The sequence below is a fragment of the Leguminivora glycinivorella genome, chromosome 25 (assembly GCF_023078275.1).
Source record: "Leguminivora glycinivorella isolate SPB_JAAS2020 chromosome 25, LegGlyc_1.1, whole genome shotgun sequence".
Classification (NCBI taxonomy): domain Eukaryota; kingdom Metazoa; phylum Arthropoda; class Insecta; order Lepidoptera; family Tortricidae; genus Leguminivora; species Leguminivora glycinivorella.
In genome coordinates this window covers 3,466,733-3,487,837 of record NC_062995.1, presented here as the reverse complement: position 1 = coordinate 3,487,837, position 21,105 = coordinate 3,466,733, and the positions used below count along the sequence as shown (strand labels likewise).

The 21,105-nt window shown below is 38.2% G+C and overlaps 1 protein-coding gene across 1 annotated transcript; it reads right to left on the bottom strand.

Annotated features, from left to right (window-relative positions):
* Window positions 1–454: 454 nt before the first annotated feature.
* On the bottom strand, window positions 455–12,929 carry LOC125239243 (hornerin-like). The gene is made up of 3 exons (XM_048146776.1): window positions 12,845–12,929; window positions 11,163–11,190; window positions 455–7,208 (listed from the first exon to the last, which is right to left on the bottom strand). The coding sequence occupies exons 1-3, from the start codon at window positions 12,875–12,877 to the stop codon at window positions 604–606; spliced, it is 6,666 nt and encodes a 2,221-aa protein (XP_048002733.1). The 5' UTR covers window positions 12,878–12,929; the 3' UTR covers window positions 455–603.
* Window positions 12,930–21,105: the final 8,176 nt, after the last annotated feature.

Genomic DNA, 21,105 nt, shown 5'->3' with positions numbered 1-21,105 from the left:
ATATAAGTATGTATATCGTCGCCTAGCACCCATTGTACTCAAGCTTTGCTTAGTTTGGCGCTACGTTGATCTGATAAGGTGTCCCCCAATGAAAAAAAAAGTATTTCTCCACCGGTTACGTGGCTACATAGGATTTCGACCACTTACATACAATAGGAATTTATTTGATAACAAACAAAACAATAAGCACAAAAAGAGTTTTATTTCCAAATTTAGCAAACTTACAAAAGTATAATTTTCATAAATTGAAATAGATATCATACACGAAAGAAAAAACGGCAAGGCCCACTGGTGGCCGAGCCGGGAATCGAACCCGGGTCTTCAGCTTACGCGGCTAACGTCTTTACCACTAGACCACACGCCCGCCTTTTTCTTTTTCTTTCGTGTATGATATACCGCTTTTTCTTTCGTGTATGATATCTATTTCAATTTATAATTTATATATAGTAGTGTGACTACTTGAAAAAAAAGAACAAATCAAAAAAAAATATTCAAGAAAATAATTTGATTTGTTCCCTAGTAGTATAATTTTCAGTCAAAACATTAAAACAAAATTATATTTGATTCAAATCCTTATCGAATTAATCCTTATCGGGTTCAAAATTATAACGTGTACTCGTACGTTTTCTCAGCATCTGTTGCTGTCTCTTTGCTCTCCGAAGCGAAGTCACCGGTGGAACTGTGGGTATTTACGCTGCCATCAGCAGACTCGTTTGTAGATTCGTTACTATAGGAACCAGAGCTGGCACTTTCTTTAGATGACGATTCTCCTTCATCAATGATTGTCACTGATTCACCATCCTTTCCTATAGATTGATATGTCTTGTCATGAGACTCTGATGCCTGTTTGCCTGAAGAAGCGTATTCGCCCTTGGACTTAGAAGTGCCGGATCCATACTTATTTTTGTAGGTGTTTTTGTTGTCGTAGTCACCGGAGTTTTTATATTCTGACGATTGTCCGGCTCCTTTGTCTACAATTGTGACGGATTCTCCGTCTTTCCCTACAGACTGGTATGTCTTTTTATGAGATTCAGAAGCCCCTTTAGAAACTGAAGCGTCACTTCCTTTATTATCGTAGCTATTGTAGGACCCATCCTTGCCTACATGATAGCCTTTGTTATCGTGAGTGCTTGACTGTTTATTGTCATATGATGCGCCGGCTCCTTGGTCCGTTATAACTACGGATTTTCCGTCTTTGTCAATAGAAACATATTTTTTGTCATGGGAAGCCGATGCTTGTTTATTATCTGAAGCATATGAGCCTTTAGAACTTGAGGCACCGTGTCCATGCTTATCTTTGTAGGCGTTTTTGTTGTCGTAGTCACCAGAGTTTTTATTTTCTGACGATTGTCCGGCTCCTTTGTCTACAATTGTGACGGATTCTCCGTCTTTCCCTACAGACTGGTATGTCTTTTTATGAGATTCAGAAGCCCCTTTAGAAACTGAAGCGTCACTTCCTTTATTATCGTAGCTATTGTAGGACCCATCCTTGCCTACATGATAGCCTTTGTTATCGTGAGTGCTTGACTGTTTATTGTCATATGATGCGCCGGCTCCTTGGTCCGTTATAACTACGGATTTTCCGTCTTTGTCAATAGAAACATATTTTTTGTCATGGGAAGCCGATGCTTGTTTATTATCTGAAGCATATGAGCCTTTAGAACTTGAGGCACCGTGTCCATGCTTATCTTTGTAGGCGTTTTTGTTGTCGTAGTCACCAGAGTTTTTATTTTCTGACGATTGTCCGGCTCCTTTGTCTACAATTGTGACGGATTCTCCATGTTTCCCCACGGATTGGTATGTCTTTTTATGAGATTCAGAAGCCCCTTTAGAAATCGAAGCATCACTTCCTTTATTATCATAGCTATTGTAGGACCCATCCTTGCCTACATGATAGCCTTTGTTATCATGAGTGCTTGACTGTTTATTTGCATATGATGCGCCGGCTCCTTGGTCCGTTATAACTACGGATTCTCCGTGTTTCCCAATAGAAACATATTTTTTGTCATGGGAAGCCGATGCTTGCTTATTATCTGAAGCATATGTGCCTTTAGAACTTGAGGCACCGTGTCCATACTTATCATTGTAGGTGTTTTTGCTATCGTACTTACCAGAATTCTTATTTTCACTCGACGCGCCTGCTCCCTGGTCTGTTATTGTTACAGATTCGCCATGCTTCCCTATAGATTGATATTTCTTGTCATGAGACTCTGATGCCTGTTTACCCGAAGATGCGTATTCGCCCTTGGATTCAGAAGTGCCGGATCCATACTTATTTTTGTAGGTGTTTTTGCTGTCGTAGTCACCAGAGTTTTTATATTCTGACGATTGTCCGGCTCCTTTGTCTACAATTGTGACGGATTCTCCATGTTTCCCCACGGATTGGTATGTCTTCTTATGAGATTCAGAAGCCCCTTTAGAAATCGAAGCATCACTTCCTTTATTATCGTAGCTATTGTAGGACCCATCCTTGCCTACATGATAGCCTTTGTTATCATGAGTGCTTGAGTGTTTATTTGCATATGATGCGCCGGCTCCTTGGTCCGTTATAACTACGGATTCTCCGTGTTTCCCAATAGAAACATATTTTTTGTCATGGGAAGCCGATGCTTGTTTATTATCTGAAGCATATGAGCCTTTAGAACTTGAGGCACCGTGTCCATGCTTATCTTTGTAGGCGTTTTTGTTGTCGTAGTCACCAGAGTTTTTATTTTCTGACGATTGTCCGGCTCCTTTGTCTACAATTGTGACGGATTCTCCATGTTTTCCCACGGATTGGTATGTCTTTTTATGAGATTCAGAAGCCCCTTTAGAAATCGAAGCATCACTTCCTTTATTATCATAGCTATTGTAGGACCCATCCTTGCCTACATGATAGCCTTTGTTATCATGAGTGCTTGACTGTTTATTTGCATATGATGCGCCGGCTCCTTGGTCCGTTATAACTACGGATTCTCCGTGTTTCCCAATAGAAACATATTTTTTGTCATGGGAAGCCGATGCTTGCTTATTATCTGAAGCATATGTGCCTTTAGAACTTGAGGCACCGTGTCCATACTTATCATTGTAGGTGTTTTTGCTATCGTACTTACCAGAATTCTTATTTTCACTCGACGCGCCTGCTCCCTGGTCTGTTATTGTTACAGATTCGCCATGCTTCCCTATAGATTGATATTTCTTGTCATGAGACTCTGATGCCTGTTTACCCGAAGATGCGTATTCGCCCTTGGATTCAGAAGTGCCGGATCCATACTTATTTTTGTAGGTGTTTTTGCTGTCGTAGTCACCAGAGTTTTTATATTCTGACGATTGTCCGGCTCCTTTGTCTACAATTGTGACGGATTCTCCATGTTTCCCCACGGATTGGTATGTCTTCTTATGAGATTCAGAAGCCCCTTTAGAAATCGAAGCATCACTTCCTTTATTATCGTAGCTATTGTAGGACCCATCCTTGCCTACATGATAGCCTTTGTTATCATGAGTGCTTGAGTGTTTATTTGCATATGATGCGCCGGCTCCTTGGTCCGTTATAACTACGGATTCTCCGTGTTTCCCAATAGAAACATATTTTTTGTCATGGGAAGCCGATGCTTGTTTATTATCTGAAGCATATGAGCCTTTAGAACTTGAGGCACCGTGTCCATGCTTATCTTTGTAGGCGTTTTTGTTGTCGTAGTCACCAGAGTTTTTATTTTCTGACGATTGTCCGGCTCCTTTGTCTACAATTGTGACGGATTCTCCATGTTTCCCCACGGATTGGTATGTCTTTTTATGAGATTCAGAAGCCCCTTTAGAAATCGAAGCATCACTTCCTTTATTATCATAGCTATTGTAGGACCCATCCTTGCCTACATGATAGCCTTTGTTATCATGAGTGCTTGACTGTTTATTTGCATATGATGCGCCGGCTCCTTGGTCCGTTATAACTACGGATTCTCCGTGTTTCCCAATAGAAACATATTTTTTGTCATGGGAAGCCGATGCTTGCTTATTATCTGAAGCATATGTGCCTTTAGAACTTGAGGCACCGTGTCCATACTTATCATTGTAGGTGTTTTTGCTATCGTACTTACCAGAATTCTTATTTTCACTCGACGCGCCTGCTCCCTGGTCTGTTATTGTTACAGATTCGCCATGCTTCCCTATAGATTGATATTTCTTGTCATGAGACTCTGATGCCTGTTTACCCGAAGATGCGTATTCGCCCTTGGATTCAGAAGTGCCGGATCCATACTTATTTTTGTAGGTGTTTTTGCTGTCGTAGTCACCAGAGTTTTTATATTCTGACGATTGTCCGGCTCCTTTGTCTACAATTGTGACGGATTCTCCATGTTTCCCCACGGATTGGTATGTCTTTTTATGAGATTCAGAAGCCCCTTTAGAAATCGAAGCATCACTTCCTTTGTTATCGTAGCTATTGTAGGACCCATCCTTGCCTACATGATAGCCTTTGTCATCGCGAGTGCTTGAATGTTTATTGTTATATGATGCACCGGCTCCTTGGTCCGTTATAACTACGGATTCTCCGTGTTTTCCAATAGAAACATATTTTTTGTCATGGGAAGCCGATGCTTGTTTATTATCTGAAGCATATGAGCCTTTAGAACTTGACGCACCGTGTCCATGCTTATCTTTGTAGGCGTTTTTGTTGTCGTAGTCACCAGAGTTTTTATTTTCTGACGATTGTCCGGCTCCTTTGTCTACAATTGTGACGGATTCTCCATGTTTCCCCACGGATTGGTATGTCTTTTTATGAGATTCAGAAGCCCCTTTAGAAATCGAAGCATCACTTCCTTTATTATCGTAGCTATTGAAGGACCCATCCTTGCCTACATGATAGCCTTTGTTATCGTGAGTGCTTGAGTGTTTATTGTCATATGATGCGCCGGCTCCTTGGTCCGTTATAACTACGGATTCTCCGTGTTTCCCAATAGAAACATATTTTTTGTCATGGGAAGCCGATGCTTGTTTAGTATCTGAAGCATATGTGCCTTTAGAACTTGAGGCACCGTGTCCATACTTATCTTTGTAGGCGTTTTTGTTGTCGTAGTCACCGGAGTTTTTATTTTCTGACGATTGTCCGGCTCCTTTGTCTACAATTGTGACGGATTCTCCATGTTTTCCCACGGATTGGTATGTCTTTTTATGAGATTCAGAAGCCCCTTTAGAAATCGAAGCATCACTTCCTTTATTATCATAGCTATTGTAGGACCCATCCTTACCTACATGATAGCCTTTGTTATCATGAGTGCTTGAGTGTTTATTTGCATATGATGCGCCGGCTCCTTGGTCCGTTATAACTACGGATTCTCCGTGTTTCCCAATAGAAACATATTTTTTGTCATGGGAAGCCGATGCTTGTTTATTATCTGAAGCATATGTGCCTTTAGAACTTGAGGCACCGTGTCCATACTTATTTTTGTAGATGTTTTTGTTGTCGTAGTCACCAGAGTTTTTATTTTCTGACGATTGTCCGGCTCCTTTGTCTACAATTGTGACGGATTCTCCATGTTTTCCCACGGATTGGTATGTCTTTTTATGAGATTCAGAAGCCCCTTTAGAAATCGAAGCATCACTTCCTTTATTATCGTAGCTATTGAAGGACCCATCCTTGCCTACATGATAGCCTTTGTGATCGTGAGTGCTTGAGTGTTTATTGTCATATGATGCGCCGGCTCCTTGGTCCGTTATAACTACGGATTCTCCGTGTTTCCCAATAGAAACATATTTTTTGTCATGGGAAGCCGATGCTTGTTTATTATCTGAAGCATATGTGCCTTTAGAACTTGAGGCACCGTGTCCATACTTATTTTTGTAGGCGTTTTTGTTGTCGTAGTCACCGGAGTTTTTATTTTCTGACGATTGTCCGGCTCCTTTGTCTACAATTGTGACGGATTCTCCATGTTTTCCCACGGATTGGTATGTCTTTTTATGAGATTCAGAAGCCCCTTTAGAAATCGAAGCATCACTTCCTTTATTATCATAGCTATTGTAGGACCCATCCTTACCTACATGATAGCCTTTGTTATCATGAGTGCTTGAGTGTTTATTTGCATATGATGCGCCGGCTCCTTGGTCCGTTATAACTACGGATTCTCCGTGTTTCCCAATAGAAACATATTTTTTGTCATGGGAAGCCGATGCTTGTTTATTATCTGAAGCATATGTGCCTTTAGAACTTGAGGCACCGTGTCCATACTTATTTTTGTAGATGTTTTTGTTGTCGTAGTCACCAGAGTTTTTATTTTCTGACGATTGTCCGGCTCCTTTGTCTACAATTGTGACGGATTCTCCATGTTTTCCCACGGATTGGTATGTCTTTTTATGAGATTCAGAAGCCCCTTTAGAAATCGAAGCATCACTTCCTTTATTATCGTAGCTATTGTAGGACCCATCCTTGCCTACATGATAGCCTTTGTTATCGTGAGTGCTTGAATGTTTCTTGTCATATGATGCGCCGGCTCCTTGGTCCGTTATAACTACGGATTCTCCGTGTTTCCCAATAGAAACATATTTTTTGTCATGGGAAGCCGATGCTTGTTTATTATCTGAAGCATATGTGCCTTTAGAACTTGAGGCACCGTGTCCATACTTATTTTTGTAGGTGTTTTTGTTGTTGTAGTCACCAGAGTTTTTATTTTCTGACGATTTTCCAGCCCCTTGGTCTACAATTGTGACGGATTCTCCATGTTTCCCCACGGATTGGTATGTCTTTTTATGAGATTCAGAAGCCCCTTTAGAAACCGAAGCATCACTTCCTTTATTATCGTAGCTATTGTAGGACCCATCCTTGCCTACATGATAGCCTTTGTTATCGTGAGTGCTTGAATGTTTCTTGTCATATGATGCGCCGGCTCCTTGGTCCGTTATAACTACGGATTCTCCGTGTTTTCCAATAGAAACATATTTTTTGTCATGGGAAGCCGATGCTTGTTTATTATCTGATGCAAAGGTGCCTTTAGATTTGGAAGCGCCGTGTCCAAACTTATTCGAGTAGGTATTTTGGTTTTCGTATTTACCAGAACTCTTATCTTCTCGAGACGCACCAGCTCCTTTGTCAATAATCGTAACAGATTCCCCATGTTTTCCTATAGATTGATATTTCTTATTATGTGATTCTGCCGCTTCCTTATGTACAGAAGCGTAAGTGCCCTTGGATTTAGAAGTACTGGTGGATTTGCACTTACACCGCGGCCGAATCGGTGAAGCTGCAAAAAAATATTTGTTTTAATTAGGTCCTTTACCAAGTATTTGAAAGGAGATCGTCGATTTTTTTCAGCGTTTTGGCCCAGTGGGTTAATCCACGTAAAAGTAACGTGAGTCTTGACTCCATTGAGTGTTTATTTGAACTACAGCTACAAATGAAAGGATCTATGCATATATCGGGAAAGTAACACTTAAGTGTTTAGAGATAGATTATCACTTGAACTTAGCAATGCACGGACGAGAAGTTTCCAAAGTTGCAGAACTTTCCTCATGAGAATTTTCGGTAACTTCTGAGAATGTTCTCGAGAACGAGAATTTATCAGAATACTTAGTAACTTCATAGTTTATACCATGATTTCGTCGGACTCAGCAAGTCAAGACGTAGTACCGTGGTAATGCGCTGGCTTCGTATGCCGATGTTCTCGGGTTCGATCCTGACAGCGATCTTTTTTTTTATTTATATTTTCACATGACCAAATCAAGGTCAATCAATCAATCAAGAAATAATAGTTCGGTACCTAATTTAAAAAAGTCAGGACTAAAACTGAAGTCTGAAACTCGAAATGTTTCCTGAAGTATAGTGAGAATTTAAGCAACTTATTGGTAACTTATCACTTATCAACAAAGTAGCTAACTGTAATAGACAATATTATATGTATAATAACATATAGTTTTATATTATGCCCATTTAAACTTTATTTCAAGTATATTCTCTCGTTTAAACAATCAATTTCATGTTGCAGGAATGTTCTGCGAACATTCTCAAGAATATTTCCGCTTTTTGGGAATGTTCTGCAATTTCTACATTACTACAGTTGAACTTGCATCGTGAATAAATGGAACATGCCATAAAATCGTGACTCATGTTACTCTCACCGCGGATTGACCCCAGTTTAGATTGAAGCGTATAAAGGTTTCCGTTGTTAGACCTCCGAGACTTGTCATTTATGAATGACAGGAGATTACTACTCCAAAGATTACAGTTTAAGTGAATTTCAGCCTTAAGCCAATGCGGATGAAAATGTTGACGGCGGCAAAGCTTTTGTATTGGATGACGGAAATCATCGAGAAGGAAATAAATAAAAATTTTTTCATCACATTTGCTGTTTAAAAGTCTCATTGCGTCTACGTGTACTGAAGAGTAATGTACTATTTTATTCCCAAGGGAATAATGGATTTAGTTTTAAAAATTAATACAATCCGTACAATACTTCAGGCAAAGGATGTTTCAATCAGCCAAGGATTTTATTTGCACAACTGAAATTTGACTATTAAGCTACGAGTATAAAAAAATATTATACGGTATGAAAAATGCATTTTATTTATGTTTTACTATTATTTCAGTGTGTTTTACATTTATTTTGTAAATTTCACGTAGAAAAATCGTTATTATTTGCAATCTGGCAGGAAATTGTGACGGCCATCTCGATTGCGATTGACCGCGTTGCCATAGCAACGAACAGTACAACACCGCCATTCATTGCAGATTTTGCCTTATGATTTTTTTTCTCTGTGTTTTCCTCTCAAATGTGATGAAAAATATTGTGTGTAACTCAGGAGGTAAGGATTTTGTAAACTCGTGTCTATAACTCTCTCCCGCCTGCGGCTGTCGCGAGTTAAAACACTCGTCAACAAAATCCCCCTTACCTCCCTTGTTGCACAATATACTATTACTATGCATTTCTATAGGCTAGTTTCCTATACTTAAAATAAAATATTTTATACAGTGCATGAATTAAGGACCACATAATTAGAAGAAAAATATGGACAGTAGTTATTTTTAAACGTAATTTTTATTTATTAAGTCAAAGAGAAAGATATAAAGTAATAGAATTGACCGTGACTGCACTCTTCAGTTCATCCTCCTTGCGTTATCCCGGCATTTGCCACGACTCATGGGAGCCTGGAGTCCACATTGACAACTAATCCCAAGATTTGGCGTAGGCACTAGTTTTTACATAAGCGACTGCCATCTGACCTTCCAACCCGAAGGGTAACTGGGCCTTATTAAAATTAGTCCAGTATTTCACAGTAATTCCGTAAATTTGACTTGACATAAAAGAAGTAAATTTGACTAGTAGGAAACTAGCCCATTCCGCGTTTAGTTTGAGCCAAATATTATATCGTTTTTCGTAATAAAATATGTTAATAATTTTCACGATCGACGATCTCCTTTGTAACCAGATTTTATCTTATACTATTAAATGAGCAATTCTTGTATATTTATTTATTTATTTATTTATTTATATATACCGACGATCTCGGAAACCGCTCTAACGATTTCGCAGAAATTTGTTATGTGGGGGTTTTCGGGGGTGAAAAATCGATCTAGCGTAGCCTTAGATCACGGAAAACGCGAATTTTCGAGTTTTCATGAGTTTTTCTTTCGCGTTTGTAAACGTAAAATATGGTCCTTAATTTCGCCGCGCGCGCATCGATTCCGCTTAGCTCAGTCGTACGAGGTCGGTCTAATGTACGCAGATAGATCGTAGGTGTCAGGGTTTCGAATCCCGGCCAGAAATTAAGTTTTTGTTTTTTGTCCTTTTTTTTGTTTTTGTATTTATAAGAGTTTTTTTTTATCTAAAGACGTGATATATTAAAATAGAACCGAGCGAAGCTCGGTCGCCCAGATATTGATTTTTAACTAAGCAACATTTTTTTGTCTTCTTATAAGACAGGAGGAAAACGATCAGACAGGTCGCCTGATGGTAAGCGGTCATGGACACAATCGACATAGATCCATTTTGGTAATTTTGTAAAATGCGAATGTTGCTATTTTTATTAGCCAGCAACCGGTCTGGCTCAGTGGGTAGTGACCCTGCCTGCTAAGCCGCGGTCCTGGGTTCGAATCCCAAGGCATTTATTTGTGTGATGAGCACAGATATTTGTTCCTGAGTCATGGATGTTTTCCATGTATATAAGTATGTATTTATCTATATAAGTATGTTTATCGTCGCTTAGCACCCATAGTACAAGCTTTGCTTAGTTTGGGGCTAGGTTGATCTGTGTATATACCCAATATTTATTTATTTATTTATTTAGCCTTATGGCTTAAGTGCCAATAACTCATATGACGCTTGACAAAGATGATTTGATTGTGATAATGACTTTAAAATCTAAGATTTTTTACTTTTCCGTTTTCTAAGCTTCTCGCGAAGGTCTACAGCTCACGGAGCCACTAGTATTTTTTTGAAATAACACACTATTTACTTGATTTCACTCAAAGTTTGTTATACAATACACCCTGTTTTTATTGAATTCCGTTAACTTTAAGAGAAGATTCTTTAGTTCAAATACAATCAATTTCTCTAAGAAACTAGACTCTTAACTCTCTTACGGTTATCAAATTATTAGAAAAAATAATTTAGTAGTAGTAGTAGTAGTAGTAAACTCTTTATTGTACAATTAATAACAAAATACACAGTAATTACAGTAAAGAACAGTACAAAGGGGAAACAGTGCGAAGGAGAGGAGATTTAATTACTGAACACGTGTGTGGCATCCCTTACCAGTGTCCTAATGTTATTTTTTTTGACATGTGCCGTCAAACACTTGTGCCGTGACATGTGCCGACAACCTTGACAATGACTTTAATGTTATGATTAAGGTCCTCTCACACAAATTAAGCCATTTATTACGTATGGAAACTAAAAAATTTTTTTTTTTCAAATTTAAAAAAAAGTGATATACAGAATGGTTCGAATTTAACGGAAAACAAAAAAAAAACACTGTAGGTATCTGGGTGCGTAGCCGAATGGCACTAACGCTCACGAAACGCTCACGAAACGAAACGCTAGTAGATATCTATCCCTGTCGCTCTTGCGTATTGGCGCGACAGAGCCGGACTACGTTTCGTTTTCGTTTGGCGTCGGAGAAATGCCATTCGGCTACGGGGCCTGTACTGATAAAAATACTTGGATTGAGGTGGGGTTAATTTAGTGGAGATAAACACTTACTTGGCAATGCATGAACCGCCACAATTGCCTAAAAAAAAAAAATGTTATGAAATAAAACTGTGGAAACAGATTTAAAATAACGAATTTACAGCCCAGTACATAATCAATTAATCATAGTGTTATTTTCCCGCACTATTTCGTAAAGCACATTTCTTGTTAACTCGAAACTTCTGAAAACTACAGGGTGTTAAAATGTATGAAATTTTGGGAATTTGTTGCCTTTTCCGGCCATCGGCCACAAAAAATTCTATCGCCCACAGATTTGTGTAATTGATACTGAACCGTACTAAATAATAACTCTTTTTCACATTACAGTAAAAAATTAAAAATATGGGCCTTTACACTTTTTCCTAATAAAGTTAATAAAAGTAACCCCTTAAGCACTTACCAAAATTAAATTTCAAAAGCCCAAAAACATTTTTTTCGCAATTTTTTTTTTCACGCCAGAAGTATAGTCAACAGCCTAACCTATCTGATATTTAAATTTGGCAAACAAAGCACCTGGGGCCCGTTTCTCGAAAGGTACAAGCCTTGTATTACAAGTGCGCGAACTGTCAAATCGTATGGGTTGTCATGGAAACACACTTGTAATACAAGGCTTGTACCTTTCGAGACCTTTCGAGAAACGGGCCACAGATATCCCGTTTTCACGTTACTCTTTTCATGTAGCATTAAAAACACTTAGTAGCCCTTATTTTCTTTTGAGTACCTAATCTATAGCATTATTTATTATTTAAAATTAAAAATATACACATGCACAGTAAAAATTTTACAAAAGGTGAACTTAATGCTAAAAGGCATTCTCTACCAGCTAACCTAATATCAATGTCTATTAAATTAAATGAATGCCATCAAATACGAGGGAAAATATTATTTTAAAGTACATTACGATACAAGTGCAGAAAGGGATTTCGAAACGAGTGGGCCACAAATTCAAGTTAACACCGAAGGGAGTATTTTAAATCGACACGAGTTACGAATTTCTTTTTCGCACGTGTATCGTACGACATTTTATAATACAGGTGGCCCTCTGAAGTTTCGACCTGACAAGAAATGTGCTATACGATATATTGCGACAAAATAACACAATGATTATGTATGTCGCTTAATTTCAAACTTGGGTAAATCCATTCTGCTATAAGGTTGATTATCTTTCAGAAAATAATATATTTTTTTATATAATCAACCTTAAACCAGAATAAGATTTACCCAAGTTTGAAGTTAAGCAACACATGTACTGAAAACTGTTTTTCCCCTCACTAGCTCGGAAACACGCATTTTGTCCTTTAATACCAGCGGGTAAAAACGCATTTTATCCACTAGTGGGTAAAGTAATTTGAACTTGAATAAAGTCAAATTAACTGCTTTAAAATTGATAAAAGTGGGTGAATCTAGTAATTAAGATGGAACTACTGGAAGCAGTGATAAACGCATTTTTTTGCGTTGTAGTTTCCTCGCTATAGTGAGGGGAAAAGTTTTGTGTTACACTCGGGTGCAAATGTATTTTACTTCTCGTGTGTTAAAAAACTTGCAAGTTCAGGATTCTATTCTCGAACCACTCGCTTCGCTCGTGGTTCAACTATAGAATCCTTTCACTTGCTCGTTTTTCAATTCCACACTCGGCGTTAAAACACAACTTTGCCCCCTTGTATAACAAATAACTAATTTTAGATTGTACTTACCGTCACAGCCAAGAAAGCAATCAAAGTCTTCATATTGTTGGCTGCTCCCGAGTGCACATTGCGATCCGCGCAACACCTTTTTATATAAAACATTAACAATTGGAAACCCTTGAAAACAAAGTTACTTATTAATCAAATAAATAAAGCTAATAAATGACGGCAAATAATATTGATTCAATTTGAAAAGCCAATAGTGCAAATATTACTTTATGAGATCTTTTGTCTGCGCTTTCTTTTGTTATTTAATTGTGTTTCATGAATAAAACTATATAAGTTGATGTTATAAGTTATAACATCTTTTACGCGTTAAATGTTTATTGTTTATGTATTAAGTGAGCATTTTTTTCGCTTTTTTTATAAAATGTGATATTTTTGAAAAAAAAAATGCTGTTTCTACTCAGAATAACTCGCTTTTTCAATCCTAGTAGTTAAAAAAAATTGTCTCATACGATTTTTCTCATTTTGTTACCATTTTCCGTATATGTTGTGTGGGGTAACAAAATAGGAAAGTAATAAAAATGTATGGAAATTCTGAGACACTTTGTTTCCCAGTGAGATTGAAGGTACTCGTGATTCTGAGTACAATTGACCTAAAATTCCCTAAAAAAATCTAAATAAAAAAAATATAAAAAAAATGCTCAAATATGATATTATCTTTGATATTATAAACGAAATCGGTAGCATTAGTAGTTCTCAAGATATTTATTAATGTGACAGACGGACAGAATCGCGCCATTAGTGCGTTTTCACATTATCCGATCCGATATCGGACGTACGAAGGAATTCAAAGGCAAAAATCAAAGATGGCGGCTTAAATATATGGGATATCATTGTCCTACACCCGATATCGGATCGGATAATGTGAAAACGCACTAAGGGTTCCTTTTGCCCTATTAATTATAATAGAAAAAAACCGGCCAAGAGCGTGTCGGGCCACGCTCAGTGTAGGGTTCCGTAGTTTTCAGTATTTTTCTCAAAAACTACTGAACCTATCAAGTTCAAAACAATTTTCCTAGAAAGTCTTTATAAAGTTCTACTTTTGTGATTTTTTTCATATTTTTTAAACATATGGTTCAAAAGTTAGAGGGGGGGGGACGCACTTTTTTTTCCTTTAGGAGCGATTATTTCCGAAAATATTAATATTATCAGAAAACGATCTTAAGAAACCCTTATTCATTTTTAAATACCTATCCAACAATATATCACACGTAGGGGTTGGAATGAAAAAAAATATCAGCCTCCACTTTACATGTAGGGGGGGTACCCTAATAAAACATTTTTTTCCATTTTTTATTTTTGCACTTTGTCGGCGTGATTGATATACATATTGGTAGCAAATTTCAGCTTTCTAGTGCTAACGGTTACTGAGATTATCCGCGGACGGACGGACGGACGGACGGACGGACGGACGGACGGACGGACGGACGGACGGACGGACGGACAGACAGACATGGCGAAACTATAAGGGTTCCTAGTTGACTACGGAACCCTAAAAACCGGCCAAGCGGCGTGTCGGGCCACGCTCAGTGTAGGGTTCCGTAGTTTTCCGTATTTTTCTCAAAAAGTAGGTACTGAACCTATCAAGTTCAAAATAATTTTCCTAGAAAGTCTTTATAAAGTTCTACTTTTGTGATTTTTTTCATATTTCTTAAACATATGGTTCAAAAGTTAGAGGGGGGGGCGCATTTTTTGTTCCTTTAGGAGCGATTATTTCCGAAAATATTAATATTATCAAAAAACGATCTTAGTAAACCCTTATTCATTTTTAAATACCTATCCAACAATATATCACACGTTGGGGTTGGAATGAAAAAAAATATCAGCCCCCTAAAGAGCCCCCCCCCCATGTAAAGACATGTAGGGGGGGGGGTACCCTAATAAAACATTTTTTTCCAATTTTTATTTTTGCACTTTGTTGGCGTGATTGATATACATATTGGTACCAAATTTCAGCTTTCTAATGCTAACGGTTAATTATCCGCGGACGGACGGACGAACGGACGGACAGACATGGCGAAACTATAAGAGTTCCTAGTTGACTACGGAACCCTAAAAAATGTTCATTTTATGCCATTTACTCCTCTAAAATATTGCAGGTGACTAAATTTAGACTAAATACTACACCCTGTATGAAAATGAATAGGCGAGACGACTAAAAAAAAATTTTAGTCCGTCAGTTGGATCATCAAGGATTTTGGACACGTTTTTAGGGTTCCGTAGTCAACTAGGAACCCTTATAGTTTCGCCATGTCTGTCTGTCCGTCCGTCCGTCCGTCCGTCCGTCCGTCCGTCCGTCCGTCCGCGGATAATCTCAGTAACCGTTAGCACTAGAAGGCTGAAATTTGGTACCAATATGTATATCAATCACGCCAACAAAGTGCAAAAATAACAAATGTAAAAAAATGTTTTATTAGGGTACCCCCCCTACATGTAAAGTGGGGGCTGATATTTTTTTTCATTCCGACCCCAACGTGTGATATATTGTTGGATAGGTATTTAAAAATGAATAAGTGTTTACTAAGATCGTTTTTTGATAATATTAATATTTTCGGAAATAATCGCTCCTAAAGGAAAAAAAAGTGCGTCCCCCCCCTCTAACTTTTGAACCATATGTTTAAAAAATATAAAAAAATCACAAAAGTAGAACTTTATAAATAATTTCTAGGAAAATTGTTTTGAACTTGATAGGTTCAGTAGTTTTTGAGAAAAATACAGAAAACTACGAAGCCCTACACTGAGCGTGGCCCGACACGCACTTGGCCGGTTTTTTTCTTTTTTCTCGTAAACGAAAAATGACGACGGTACAGTGCGTTGAAGTTTTGCGTGACGTCACGCCTAGGTACAATTTTTACCTAGCAGTGACGTCACAAGCCCCCACTCCGGAACTTTGATGCCCTGTATCTTTGTATTTTTTCATTCCTTAGATAAAGCGAAAAATATCTGTGTTCAGTATTTTTAGACGATCTAACTGACGGACTAAACAGAATGCCATTTTTTAAATGTCATCGCTATTGTCGAAGCCATTATTCGAAAGTCAGTGTATATAGTATATATTGGCGACCGGGTCTAGCGTAGTCGGTACATATTGACCATGCCTGCTAAGTCGCGGTCCTAGGTTCGAATCCCGGTACCGGCATTTTTTATACCACGTCGGTGGCAAACAGGTATACGGCCCGCCTGATGGGAAGCGGTCACCGTAACCAATGTTTATGTAATTTATTTGTGTGATGAATTCCTGAGTCATGGATGTTTTCTATGTAAGTATAAGTATGTATTTATTTATCTACTAGCCTTTGCCCGCGGCTTCGCTCGCGTTAGAAAGAGACAAAAAGTAGCCTATGTCCATCCCTTCAACTATCTCCAGTTAAAAAATCACGTCAATTCGTCGCTCCGTTTTTCCGTGAAAGACGGACAAACAAACATACACACACTTTCCCATTTATAATATTAGTATGGATATAAGTAAGTATATCGTCGCCTCACATCCATAGTACAAGCTTTACTTGGTTTGGGAATACTTAGATTGGTCTTTGTAAGGTGTCCCCAACCCCACAACAATATTTATTTCTTTTTCCCCTCACTAGCTCGGAAACACGTGTTTTGTCCTTTAATACCAGCGGGTAAAAACGCATTTTATCCACTAGTGGGTAAAGTAATTTGACCTTGAATAAAGTCAAATTAACTGCTTTAAAATTGAGAAAAGTAGGTGAATCTAGTAATAAAGATGATTTACCACCTGTGGAACTACTGGAAGCAGTGATAAACATATTTTTTGCGTTGTATTAGTTTCCTCCCTATAGTGAGGGGAAATTTCTTTTTATATATGTAGTTCGGTGTAGTAATAAATACAATTATCAAATTGTTTCCGAAATACCAAGTAAAAACTTCAAAGAAACAGGTTAGTGTCTGGATCTGGTCCGTAGTGTGCTATAAAACAAATTATTAGGTTATTTTTGTACGGAGCAGGGTGACCACGCTGCAGGAACATTCGCGTAGGTATCACGGACTGCCAAACGGTTATGTTTCAGGAATGTCTTACGCCGTGTCTTGCGTGACCGTCGCCGTCGCGTCTCATACTTCCATATCGATAAGGTTTGATTTCGTATGCGTCGCATCGCCGTCGCGCGACCATCGCGCGACCGTCGCCCACGCAAGCCACGGCGTTAGAAAAGGTTGCATTTTTTTGGGCCCTGTGCTGAGGAAATCAAGGAAACAAAAGTTTTGTAGCAATAGTTGAAGTACTAGTACAGACTATAAATAATTAACATTGTTAACAACCAATTAAAATAACATAATTAACTTTTTTATCAGAATTTATCCCGTCGAATTGATTGAAATAAATTAAAATAATACACAAATACTTATATATACATAGAAAACATCCATGACTCAGGAACAAATATATGTGCTCATCACACAAATAAATGCCCTTACCGGGATTCGAACCCGGGACCGCGGCCTAGCACTCCTAGCAGGCAGGGTCACTACGCGCTAGGCCAGACCGGTCGTCAAATAAACATCCCACATGGCGGTGAACTCGTGAGCCAATTCTAGGTACTTACTGGACAGGTAAAAGTCTTTATTATTTATAATATTATATTACTACCCTTTGGCATTCTCACACCTATATTAAGACGATACGGTAGGGGTCAAATCTCCATACAAACGCTTTCGACTATTTTTGAAGATAGAGCAATGATTTTTTCAACACACATTGTTATTATTTTTATCTGTGTCGGACCGTTTTGATTTTTTTGATATTCTGCTTTTTAAAGACTCTAGAGCCAATCAAAAATTTCCAAAGACGGCCTTTTTCATTGTGGCGCAAAAAAAGGTGTGATACTCAAGATTGGTAACAATCAACCAAAAAAGCTAAACAGTCCGACATAGATTATTTCATTGTTATTCAGATTCTCAAATTTCGTTCCGATTGATTAAGTTTTGAAGGAGGAAAGAGTCGAGAGCGGAACCTCAATTTTAAAGATTTTTTGAAATATCTTTTGACTGAGTTGTTCTTAATGGACAATTTTTTTTCGATAAATCTAGTTAATAACACTTGTATATTTAACTAAAATTCCCAAGTTGAAAGGGGGGCTCCTTTCCATTTTAGCATTTTCGCTACCGTATCCTCATTAAATCGCATCACACCTCATCATGCTTTCAATGTGTGAAACGGTAAAGTTTCAGGAATGTCCTGCGGAAAGTTGCACGATGGTCACCCTAGCAGGCACGAGCCACATGGCCCCTGCGAGGAAATCTTGTAAACAGGTACCTACAGTCAGCAGTAATATCCGGTACATGGTGATAAAATATATAAAACTAACAAATACATAGATAAAATGTGAAAGTTGATATACTTTTTCCAATTTTTTTTCAGTACCAGTTTTTTTTTTTTTTGTTTTGTTTTTGTTTCGGAGCTCAGATAGCAGACGCTTTTACACCAGATTAGAATTATTTCCCAAAGCGGACCCTACCCTATCCTAAAAGCTCTCCAGAAATGTGGGAAATTGTTCGGATAAGGCTAAGAAGGAAAATACAGTGAAAAAAATAGTTATTTGTTTTCCTCGTGCCTTGATACCCTCGCAACGCACAAGATTACACTTTTTGAACCGCGAGCGTAGCGAGTGGTTCAATATTGGAATCTTTCGCTTGCTCAGGCTTTGTTGCATATTGTCACAACTACTTTGCCCCCTTGTAAAACAAATAACTATTTTTTTCACTGTATTTTACCAGTTTGTCGGTGTGATTAATAATTATGTATAAGTACATATTGTAACCAAATTTCAGCTTCCTAGTGCTACCGGTCACTGAGATTATCCGAGGACGGACGGACGGACGGACAGACATTTCGAAACTGTAACATGGGTTCCTAGTTGACTACGGAACCTTAAAAAATGACCAAGGCCTCCGTTTACCGGAGATGCCTAAACCCTTTTTTCTTCCTATGACATTACGTTACAAGTGCGAAAAAAAGGAAGTTCGAAACGAGTGGCGATAAATTAAAACGGAAGGGAGTGTTTTAAATCGACACGAGTTACGAATTTCCTTTTCGCGCGTGTATCGTACGACGTTTTTCAGTACAGATGACCCTTCGAAGTTTCGACCTGGCATATAATGAAATGAACCACTTCTCGCACTAGTACGTAAAAAAAAACACCATCTGTACAGAAAATTTTATTATTAAAAAATATTAATAGTTATTTGTTTTACAAGGGGGCAAAGTAGTTGTTTAACCACACGTGCCAATATTGATACACGAGCAAGCGAAAGGTTCCAATATTGAACCGCGAGCGTAGCGAGTGGTTCAAAAAGTGGAATCTTGAGAGTTGCGAGGGTTTCAAGGCACGAAGGTTAAACAAACTTTGCCACCGAGTGAAACACACAATTTTTCACCACACCAACACGAACAAAATACTAACTTTAAAACATCAAATTAAATCAAATCTATCAATTTATTGAATGTTTATTCAAGTTAAAATTTGTATGAAATTACTTTGCACTCTTGTGGATAAAATGCAATTTTGCTATCTGTTTTCGAATAGCAAAAGTAAGCCTTTAACAGTTGGTGTGGTGAAAAATATTTTCTATGTAAATAATTTACTTAATGGGCATATTTTTATTTTCTTGTCTGTTTTACTTTTTTCCAAATGTGGGAATTTTTGTACCTACTTTTTCTACTCAGCATCATGAGCTCTTACGATTCCGCAGGAGAAAAAAAATCACAAGTTTTTTTCCACTGAGTTATTTACAATTTCTCATACAACTTGTTTGATCGTAACTCAGAGGAAGACAAAAAATGTATGGAGATTTTGGGACATTTTTTGCCTCTTACTAGAATCGAAAGAGCTCATGATTCTGAAGAGAAATATTTCAAAAAATTCCAGAAATAAAAAATAGTGAAATCTACAACAACATAAAAATATGCCCTAATTTGTTCATAAAATATCAGTATTATTCAAATTGTTTAATCAAATTCATTTACTTTCTAAATTACCTCGTTGACCCATTTAAAAGCTATCCTGTATACTTGCTAGTAATTGCTCAGTAAACAGACGTCTATATCCGTCAGTGGCTTCCGCCGAGGGCCATGTGGCTCGGGAACCGAACCCGCACTTCAGTCTGCCACAAATATAAATAAAGGTAAACTATTTATCTACCTATGGATCTATGGATAGAGCTCAGATCCGCCAGAGGGTCCTTATTTTCTCAAGGATGAAACTTTTTTTTTTTTTGTATGAATAGGTAGACGTTTGACCACGATCACACCTGATGGTAAGTGATGATGCAGTCTACGGTGGAGCACGCTTACCTATGAGATACTTATTCACTCTTGCTTTGAAGAGACCTGGATTGTACTCATGTGGAAACACAAACTCAGGCAGGGCATTCCACTCCTTGGCGGTTCGCAAAATAAATGTTGAAGCGAAACGCTTAGTGCGTATTTTTGGAATACTAACCGTGAAGCGATGCCGCATTGCCGATTGTCTGGTGGTCCTAAGGTGAAATGGGGACGGAGGAACAAAGGTTGTACAGTTCCTAGCGCACTCTCCGAAATGTATCCTGTAAAATACCGATAAGCTGGCAACCTTCCGACGATGCTCCAGGCTATGTTGTCGAGAATTGGTTAGCTCGTTTGGGACAATGTAGAGTTCGCATCGACGTTTATTGGTTTTTTCTACTCCCGAACTGTTATTCGTCATCATTTCGTCATTTACAGGGTCGTGCAGATCTTTAAAACCCTACATAAAAGTCTATTCCCCAAAGCCAGCGCCCGCCAGCTTCCGCGCACGCGCGCAGTAACGAAAAAATTGAAAACGCATTGTTTGACTCTGTAACCATGGCAACGTATTGTTATAACGATACTGCGCGCTTGCGCGGTAAGCCGGCGGGGGATGGCTTTGGGCAGCTGCGCTGGCAGTGGAAAACACAGGAAACAGTGTGAATTTCATGAAAGTATTCTAGAAAACTATTAACTTGTAAAAAAAGTATTGTATGCAACGATGTTTATGTTTAACTGAGTCAAAAAATACTCGTGGCGTCTTTATTAATAATTTTCGGCTTCGCCTTAAATTGTTACCCAAGCCATTCGTCTTTTTTTACCTCATCCTTTAAACGCCTGTTGCATAAAATACTGTACGAGTAATGTCTGCATATTAGCTAGTTCGACCGCACGGCCATTTTTTTTCAAGTCTCAAAAAAACACTGTGTGTTAAAAAATACTGTTAAGAATTGATAATGAAATAATCATCCTTTCCTGACCC

Coding starts and splice junctions, on each gene's coding strand:
- LOC125239243 (XM_048146776.1), bottom strand. CDS start 12,877: ATGAAGACTTTGATTGCTTTCTTGGCTGTGACG. Junction 11,191..12,844: donor TTGCTTTCTTGGCTGTGACG/GTAAGTACAATC, acceptor TTTTTTTTTTAG/GCAATTGTGGCGGTTCATGC. Junction 7,209..11,162: donor GGCGGTTCATGCATTGCCAA/GTAAGTGTTTAT, acceptor ATTTTTTTGCAG/CTTCACCGATTCGGCCGCGG.